This window comes from Solanum tuberosum, unplaced genomic scaffold (genome assembly GCF_000226075.1).
Source record: "Solanum tuberosum cultivar DM 1-3 516 R44 unplaced genomic scaffold, SolTub_3.0 scf00002, whole genome shotgun sequence".
In the NCBI taxonomy this organism is placed as follows: Eukaryota; Viridiplantae; Streptophyta; class Magnoliopsida; order Solanales; family Solanaceae; genus Solanum; species Solanum tuberosum.
Window position 1 is genome coordinate 564758 of NW_006238928.1, and position 10172 is coordinate 574929.

General features: G+C 37.2%; 1 protein-coding gene across 1 annotated transcript in view; it reads right to left on the reverse strand.

Moving 5' to 3' along the window:
• Positions 1–1605: 1605 nt before the first annotated feature.
• The window catches only part of LOC102606234 (ubiquitin carboxyl-terminal hydrolase 17), a 10462-nt gene continuing 1895 nt past the window's right edge, over positions 1606–10172 (reverse strand). Inside the window, exons 2-12 of the mRNA XM_006338072.1 lie at positions 9797–10166; positions 5870–7310; positions 5694–5779; positions 4708–4793; positions 4436–4598; positions 4227–4347; positions 3981–4138; positions 3414–3498; positions 3090–3302; positions 2676–2737; positions 1606–2582 (exon numbers count right to left, since the gene is read on the reverse strand). Coding sequence (XP_006338134.1) covers positions 1877–2582; positions 2676–2737; positions 3090–3302; positions 3414–3498; positions 3981–4138; positions 4227–4347; positions 4436–4598; positions 4708–4793; positions 5694–5779; positions 5870–7310; positions 9797–10166 — 3491 coding nt within the window. The 3' untranslated portion in view covers positions 1606–1876. The remainder of the gene's footprint in view (positions 2583–2675; positions 2738–3089; positions 3303–3413; positions 3499–3980; positions 4139–4226; positions 4348–4435; positions 4599–4707; positions 4794–5693; positions 5780–5869; positions 7311–9796; positions 10167–10172) is intronic.

The following is a 10172-nucleotide window of genomic DNA, read 5'->3' on the forward strand; positions in this document are numbered from 1 at the left end:
GGGGGCCGTTTTAGTTGAATGTATTAAAAGACATTAGCTCTTTCTTAATATTACGATGACGGTTGGATCAGGTTATATACATTTCAATTATTTGATTAATGACTTGTTACTTTACATTAGCATTTTCTTTATATTACGATGATGATCAGATCAGCTTGTATACATTTTAATTATTTCACTGATTACTTGTTACTTCATATATTTGAAGATCGATGTAATAGATAATTACAAAACTTAAATAGACAAAAGAAATCACATAATATATTTTGTCAAAAATTTGTTTGCGTTGCAAACATTTTCAATATTTAAAATTAATCCTAAATTATCAACGGATTTTTCAAAGAAACATCCTAGCTCCGTATATTCATAATAGTATGTTTTTTTTTAATTTCTGAATTTGTTATCAACACAAGTATCGAGTAATTCTGCTAACAAGACTTAAAAGACAAATAAAAGAAATCACCTTGAACTTGAGTGTTCATTTAAGTGTTTTTTTTTATAATTTTTTTTTTAGAAAGAATGAAGATAGGGACAAAGATTTGGTTTTATGTATATTATTTAGGCCTATTATTTATATAATAAAAAAGAAACATGGAGCATGAGAATATAAGAAAGTTGTTGGTCCTTTGTTAGACAAAATCACCACCAAAAATGGAGTTTTGTCATTACGGCTAGATAGTCTTTTTCAATATATATTTTCATTTACTCAGCATGCATCTCCTTTTAAAATATATTCTTGATGTAAATTAAAATAATTCCACCAACTTTAATTTCGGTTTAAAGTAACTTTATTATACATAATGTCATAAAGAAATTGATCTTAGACCTATTTTAATCTGAAAAATTAACTCATGATAAGGGAGTCAAAATAGGAAGTACTATAGTCTAATAAGTAAATAATAATAATAATAATAATATAATTTTAAAAAAATTGAAGAATAAGAAACTACAAATATAATGTTTACGACTATTAATATGAAAGGATAAGTGAGCAAGAAATCTTAGTAGCTTAATTGATTGACTATCAGAACTTTCACCTTGTTGGTTAGAATTCGACTCTCCATTTCACAATCCCTTGCCCCCACCCTCAATTGTAAGAAGAAAAAAAATAAGTAGGACAATACTCAACCAACCAATACAGAATTTATTGAACACTGTGAATTCTAAGTTGGATAAAAAACGTGGATTCTGACACTTAGTTAGGATTGAAGCAAAAGTTAAAAGTTTGGTATGAGTGGTGGCTTGAATAAATGTGGTCAAAGTAGAGCAGTATATAACCCAAAGTACGTACTGTGAGTCTGTGAGTGTAGGTGACAATATATTATTAATGCTCAGCCAAGTTGTTTGTTTGTTTTCTTCTCTTCCTATCCCATTCCCTTTGGCCCATCATATGTCAAAAATCAATCTTTTAACAACCTTCTTTTGTAGGCCCCTTAATACAAAATCGTCTATGTGAGATGAACCAAACCAAAGTGGTTGAAGTTGAACTGGACCTCACCTCCTCCCCATCTATTCTTCCCTTTAACAATTTCTGTCCCCACCTAGGGGATGTCCCGTTGTCGCGTAGAATCGCCTGTGTTAAGGAGCGTTGTTGAACAAGGATGATAGTAGAGATCTTTTACTTCAAAAGTCAATATGTATCTTGTTTACATTTGATAAACAATGGATTACAGGAAATGGACAATAGATTATATTAAAGGGGAAGAGAGTGACAAAATTATGGCCCCTTGTTGTTTTGAACACAGCTAAAAGCCAATGTATTATAATACATACAACTACTCCCTAAACCCCTGTGCCTCCCAAATTCTTTTATTTCCCTCCCTCTAGAATACAAAAATACTTTATAATACCGATGTCCAAAAGGCACCTTCTTCCCTCATCGATCTCTACAAGTTACAGGAGATTTCGACTTGTCACAAGGGTTAACCCGACCTAATCTACTGGAGTCGGTCTTGCTACTACTATGACTACTAACTACTTTTCTACAATGTTTAGTTGGGTTGGGACAGAGAGGAGGTGTCCTTCCGCTGGTTTCTGGAATGCCAGTATAACCGTTACGATCATGTAACCCTGTCCAAAAACCCTGACCATCCCCAGCTGTTTCTGGGTTGCCACTGCAACTGGTCTCTTCATGCGCAGAAGCATAACGGTCCAAATTAGCAAGGGGTGAATGCCTTGAGTACAGAGGGGAAGGAGAAGATGAGGATGAGGATGTGTCAGAATCAGATGAACTCCTCCAGAGGCTATTCCAACAGACCCCAGAGTCGCCAAATATATCAATATTTAAGTCATCTGTGCTCGTTGAATCCCTGTTAGTGCTGTCTGTACTGCAAGAACCAAGCTCAGAGAAGAAAGATGACTGTTCACTCGAAGTGTCCTCCTCAAATATTGACCTAATAGGCCTCACACTTGTATGACTAGGATAAGCACATTCATTGCAAGTTTTACTAGTTGAATCGCCATGAGAAGAGTCCCATGGACTTCTTGTATGGGATCTTGATTTACAAGTCGGTTGCTTTGATCTCCTTGGATCACGAGGAATTGTCAAACTCCTCATTATCCTCGGCCCCCGTGGCGAGCACCTAAAAAGGGGAAAACGAAAATGTCAGCTACAATCAATAAAAAGATAGAAGAATGCATACCTCAACTAGAAGGAGATGTGTCTATAATTTTACCTTGAATAAAGAAGCATGTACGCTCCCTTCGACAAGACTCTTTCTAGTTCCACAGATTTTACCTACAAATATGACAAAGACCACATCAAAACCTCACAAAAGACCATGGAAGAAACATCATGTTGTGTGCAATAATGCATGAAGCAGAATCGCAAGGAAATGGAGTATCACAGTTCTCCAACATCATAGAACACATTAACGCACATCAAGAGCACTTTTAGTAGTTCTAAGCCGAAAGGAACAACCACTTTGTCACAACATATGCCTAATTTCTCATAAGCTTACCAATACCCAAAGCCCAGAAATGAAGAAAAAAAACTATACAATCAATGGAAGAAATTCAGAAGATAATGAGATGTGTAAAAATAAGCTTTAAAATGTGAATTATAAGTAAAAGCTCCGTAGGAGACATACCGAACTATCATCAACTTTATACCACTTATTCTGAAAGTTCCTCACGTAACACACATAGTGACCAGAAAATGCAGCATTCATTACGTCCAGGTGAACCACAACTCCATACAGCTGATAAACTGGTGACTTATCACTTGTCCCACTCATATATGGTGCCAGGTTCAAAAACTCTGGGAATTTGATTGTCTTGTTTAGCTTCCCAAATTTACCTGACTGCAAAACTACAGACAGTGAGCAATTGGAAACAAAATGAAAATACAAGGAAGTATTTCCTTCAATCACTATCAAAAACTGAAGGAGACAACACTTCATTCAAAACAGTACCTGAAATCTCTTCAATGCAACAGTGAGGACATTAGGAGCCTCCACCACTTTCAACTTTTTCTTAGCCTTCTCATATGATTTACATCTGAAAGATGCAGCAAAAGTTTAGTCCAAAAATGTGCTGCAAATCTATTTTACTTGAGCATTTCAATGAAAATGGCATGCATGCACAAGAGTCGAACAACCTGCTCATAACCAAACAAATTACAAATACACAGAAATTTCATATACCACTACTGGACATTCTAGAAGTGAAGATGTCCAATGCAATTAGTATACATTTTTCTCTAGATCGAGAGAGATGAGAAGGATTTGGGCATAGCATCGTATTTTCCAAGATGGATAAAAACAAAGAAACAAATCAATGAAATTTTAATCAACCCAGTTAATTCCAAGGAATGACACTACCATTAGACACTGAATCGAAACATTAATGCACGCAAAGTATCTAGACCCACTAATAAAAGAAAAGTGAGAGATAACCCCCAAATGAAATATAAAGGAAAAGAATTCAGAGGATAACATAAACACATCAAAATAATGAAGTATGGAACAATCGGATCGAACCTGCCACATCGGTACTTGTTTTCACCATCTAGAGTCTCAGTATGAGTAAATTGTTTCAAAGCTTCTTCCAAGGTGCCTATATCTCCGTCTATTTCAACAGTAAGATCCATTATTCTCTCTTGCCTCTCAGATTTTCCCCCACACCTCATGCACTCAATCTTCCAGTTGAATTTTCAGAAATCAGTACAGAAATTTTTCAAGAAATATTAAGCTTACATTTAACAACTATTAAAAGTCAGCAGTTACCTTTGAACGAAGATAGCCCCCAAATGTAAGCCCAATGAGACTCGTTTCTTCTTCAAAAGAGCCAGGTGCAGTAACCCCAGCTTCCTTCAAGCAAATGGATTGCATTGTGTCGATTACATACCTATTGAGTTAGGAAAACAGACATAAACAACTTAGAACTTCAAGAGATACTTGCACATCTACAGGCTCCACAGATACAGAAAATATACCTAAGAAATTCATGAGCGTCTTCTTCTCTACCATTACCAAGATTGCTCCCGATGCTTTCGAGATGGGAAATTATACTACTAGGAGATAGGGGAGAGTTCCCATCTTTTGCTTTTAGAACTAAACTTTCGAATTCGCATGTGAAGCACCACCCTTTCTTTTCACCTGATAGCAGCATATAAAAAGAGGGAAAACTGGTGAGTTTAATTTCGAACTGGGGTCTGAGAATGATGATTTTTTTAAAAATAAACCTAATAAACAGAAGTGGACATACATGTCTTAGAGTGGAGCCCTTGAAGAAAATATGAAGTAAGTGGTGGTGTAAATGCCAGGCACTGAAGGACAGCATTAGCGTAGCAGCTGCAGCACATTGCAGAAAAAATTAGGCATGAAGAAATACACAAATATTTGAGATTTTGATGAGTATCTCACCACCTAGCAAGTACCAGAATTGCTTACACAAGGGAATAGCCAAATAAACAACAATAGATTTAGAATTTCTATCTTCAAGTTGAGACATTAACTGGGCAGCAAAATATAGGAAAATAGGACAGCAAGAAATCTGAATATTCGGCCATTAAATCTTGACTAAAGCCTCTTAAAGTAGTCAATTAATATCTGATTCCCTTGTCTTTTCACAATGTTATTTTCATTGAAGCCAATCAATCTTCGTGTTTAAGGAGGGCATAAAACATCATAAATTCCAGGTATATTTAGGCCCACAACATCCTCTCTTTTGGAACATCACCACATCGAGATATTAGTTGAAAGCCCCAAAGCAAACTGCACTAAGAAGATATTTACAAGAAAGGACTCTTCAACTCAAGAATTTGTGAAAAGATATTATATCACTGTGGGAGAGTTTAAAATGAGTAATGTTGACCATTCCATTATTCACACATGCCCTTCGATGACTTATCGGCTGCCTTGCTTAAGGAATAGTTTCACATCATAAATTTATGCAATAATGATCTCAACAGAAAAAGGCTCTTGAACGTCACACTGTCAATCATCATGAATCATACAAAGTGTTTCTCATATATTTTGAACCTCATAGTAATCAACCAAATTCTTGGTAGACTGAACAACCAATGGCTGAGAAACTTTTACTCCTAAAAAGGGAATGCATGTTTGGAGACTCCAATAAAGTGATATAACCACTTGAAATCAGAATGTTAAGAAAAAAAATCCAAACACGTGGATAAGAAAGTTATACGAGGCACAATTAGTCCAAAACTAGCTAAATCTCATGCCACATACCTGTTACCACAATTTACAAGGCCAAATGGCCGCAATTCATTCTTCCAGTTATGAAGCTTCACAAAACTTTCGTAAGGAAATAGAGCCTGAAAAGAAACATATCTGATGAATACAGTGTTCTATAATCTTACATGCATTACAGGTGAAAATCACAGATAAGCTAGAGTAATGCATACCTTGTTGCCATATCTTCCATTGACATCACTCTCTTCCCCTAGAGAATTAAGTCGTGTCAGCTTTGAACTCCTGAGCTGATCAACAACTTTTAAAACAGATGACTTCAAGCCATTCTTTGCATTTGGTAATGGAGCACTAGACTCTGCCGAACAGGCACTGGCCACTTGAGTGCCATTGATCTTTGCTGACTTCACATTTTGGATATCATGCCTATTGTTAGAAGAGATATTATCAGAAATTTTGGCAGGAAAAGATCCTTTTTGTCTATCTTTTGACAATTGTAGAGCACTGGTAGAGCCTTCAACGCCACGATAAGACTTGCTGGGGCTTGAGGATCGCAAGCTACTAACTTTCAACCCATCGTGCTTCTTTAAATTAGCAGAAGCACTAGATGAGGAGTATCTACCTTCCTCAGAGATCAATGTGCATTTATCACGGGAGCCATGCACATCAAGCTGATCCGAAGTTACAGACCGCGAAGCTGATGACCTGGTACTTTCTTTCTGGTCTTTAATTTCAAATCTTGATTCAGCTCGATTGACTGGTTTCAGCACTTCCACCATAATTGGAGTTGGATTTTCCAGATTCGTTTTTGAGTTCGGTCCTTGTTCGCCTGCCTCAGGTATAAGAGGTCTAGCAATTTCAGGGGGCCGACATGAAGTTGATTGAGAGTCTGAAATCTTGATGTCACAAGCATTTTTGGAAGGAGGATCTGCAATACTATCAAGTGAACCAATCCTAGATCTAGTATAAGGAACTGGTCCTTCCCAAAAACCAGATGAGGGTGTAGACGGCGCTGTCAATGAAGATTCACTGGAGTCATCAGTACCTGAACTTGTTGATGAAGTCCAATATTTAGACTGCGTGTCCTCATGAATGCTAGGCTTGGTGTGAGTATATTTTCCAGACGTGGAATCATTATCTGCAGTTTGTACCAGTTGGGGTTGCTCTGTGTAGGATGGCTTAAATCTTTCTACCTTGGAATGATTAGTCTGAATCTTAACTGTATCAATAACAGCAGACCTATGACTGTCAGAAGCATCAGAGTCATTTGAATCAGATGCAGAATGATCAACAGAAGATCCACTTGAAGTAGAGAGGTCCAAATGTTCACATGAAGATGAATGAAGCACGAAACTGGAGTTCAAATTGAGACATTTTGAATCTGTCAGACTCTGTCCAACTGTGTCATGTTTTCCATCAGATGTTGCAAAGTATTTGGATCTCAAAAGTGCAGCTTCCTCTGGGGAAGCATCGCCTGATTCTGAAGAACGTTTCCCTTCAACCTCAGTGCTCTTAAGATGACTTCCATCCGATTCCTGCTTATACGTCTTCAGATGAGATTTTGCCTCAACATCATTGAGGTGATCCAAGTTGCTAACTGGACGGCATTCACCCTTGTGACCTTGTCTCCAATGAAGGATTTGACATTTGCCAGAGCTGACATGAGTACAAAATATAGGAATATTAGAGATGTAGATATGAGTGTTTTAGTGCTTCAAGAAAATTAAAGTTGATAGCTATCAAATAAGAGACAAGACACCTAATATACAAGCGGTATCTTGAGTGCATAGTACTAATAATGCAAGAAATGGCAGCATAAACTCTTTCGACAAATTTATTTCTCGAAACCATTAAAGTAAGAGCAAAGCTGTAAACACCGTCATTAGCATCAACATAAATGCTCATCCAAAAATTGTCTTCTCAACTGTAAAAACAATATCTTCCTCCACAACCCCACCCAAAAAGAAGGCAATCAAACAGACAAAGGAAGAAAGAATAATGCAGGACTATCCAACATGAAGCTTTCTCCAATGATTAAAGCAGCACAGCAAAAATCTGATGAAGGAAATGAAACAAAAGGCGTACAACACAAAGATGAAGTTAAAATGTTTGAGAAAGAACACTGGAAAATCTTGTTAGTCTCAGGTGCTTAGGACTACTAATAGAAATACGGATATAAATGCCAGGATACAACAAGACTTAAGTTATAAAAGAAAAAGAAATCTTGAGACCATAATAATAATACATAAAGAAGCAAAAGGTCTATGCAACACATGGTAAGAGGTGAACTCCACATCTCATACCTCCTCCTTCCAGATTTAGTAGAAACACTTCCACCTCACTTTCATCCAAATTTAGCTGCAATTCCAAATGTTTGAAGCACTTCTAAATTAATAATGCAACACTATTTACCTCCCCTTACATTAAATTTCAGAAGTCCACACCATTGGTTTGAGCTTGGGACTTCCATGTTGGAGGTCTCAAGTTCGAAACCCCTTGCCAGCGAAAGCAAGGGGTTTGCCTTATGGGTCGAGCTCATCGCACCAGGCTTGCCGCGGGTTACCTCTCCTGTGGTTTGCGAGCTATTGCATAGGAGCGGGGGTTTTACCCTGTGCGCACCCAAATGGTAGCGGCTGCGGGTTTCCCTTGTCATCAAAAAAACAAAAAGTCCACACCCATTAAATGGATCAAATTTGAATGATGTTTGTCCGCTCTATCCTCATCCCGGAATGTATTCTTTTTGCATTTGATAATCATTTTAAAGAAATTAAAATTACACAAAAATCCATCCTAAATGGGATGTATATATTTCAACTTATGAAGTTAGAACCTAAACATGAATTAGGTGCTTTAGATTTCCACTCTTACTACTTATTTTGAACATGGGAGCATAACTAACTTACAGTAAGCACTATTATTGGAAGAGTTGGATCAATACATTGAAAAGGGGAACTGCACTAATGGCTAGCCCCTGCAATATGAAAGAGCCTTAACAAATGACCTGTTATAACTACATTTCCCTACATTTTTCATAAAATAAGACACAAATCCATTGTACACATGGAAGAGATTAGAGAAAAAACCATTGAAGGGTAGCAAAAGCTGATCAAACTAGTAAAAAGTCTTGAAAACATCTATCAGCCCTTTTTTATCTTTAAAAGTCAGCTTACTCAATTCAACATTCTTCTTGTAAATAAACCTGTCAATGAGAGCATTACTTCCAAATTGCAATGAGCCTAGCTTAAGCTTTGCTCTACTGACATATATTAATTCGCCTATACAAATAAATTTCATGAGGTAGCATGAAGATAATCACAAATGATATCTTCAATCTTAAGTTGGTTCTTGTGGCAATTCATCTAATAATAAGGAGATGGAAGGAAACAAAAGATCTAAAAGAAAAATATTTTCAACTCTAGATCAGCAATGACTCTTTCATCCATCACAAAAAAAAAGAATTTATTTTTTGGAAACCATAAATTTCGCCCGTACTAGTTAACTATTAATGTATAATGATGAATCAGAATGAACAGCAATATGTCACTCTCTTAGTATTGTCTAAGTAAGAATTCAGCAGCAGTCGGTCACAGAGAGAAGAGCTTTCATTGATGGCACAAAATGGTCACCAATTACCATATACCATAAGCAGCTCATTTGTTCCCATTTGATTCTAGTGTGTGACAGAAGACAGTTTTCATTAGAAGAACAGCAGCCCAATTATACAACTGAAACTATGTCATCAACTGCAGAAAGTGTCCTTTTTCATCAGATGCCTCTTTTCTTCTTGATACTACCAGAACTAAAAAAGGATGAAGCAATTGAAAACCCCTTCAACAAGGTTGCAACTTTTAGTAAATGGTTCACTAAAATCAACATCCAATCCCCAGCAAGTCTATCAATGATCTAGTTTCAACTAAACAACAAGAAAGGCTAAGCTTCGACCCTACGCTAGCTGGACAGGCTATATGAATCCTCACTATCCATATTGCTAATCTAATATTTACTAATTTAAGTTCCTTAGAAAAAAAGGTGTACCAACAAGACCATGCCTTAATCTCAACTAGTTCATCATACACTCCAGCAAAAAAGGAACAGATAAGATATAAACTTCTAGGAGAGATTGAGTTTATGAATCATCATACCAATAGCGAACTGCTTTACATTGGGAGCACCGAGTAGAGGTTGGAGATGAGCAAACCGCACATTGGTACTGCAATTGCCGTGAACCAGAATATGATGTTGAAATTGTTGGTGGTGGTGCTGATGATGCCGGTGTTTCAACAAACACCTCATCCTCCTCCTTCAGCGACTCATACCTATACCCATAACCATACCCATATTCCTCAGCGGCTTGTAGCTCAACCCTAGCTGCCTTCTCCGAAGCCAAAACCAACAACCTCTTGATCTCCTCCCTCCTCGCCACCGAACGCCTCCATTTCCGTCTAACCACAAAACCTAACACCGGTCCAAAAACCGCCACAAACGCCGCCACCACCAAGCTCGAGAGAAACCCTAGAT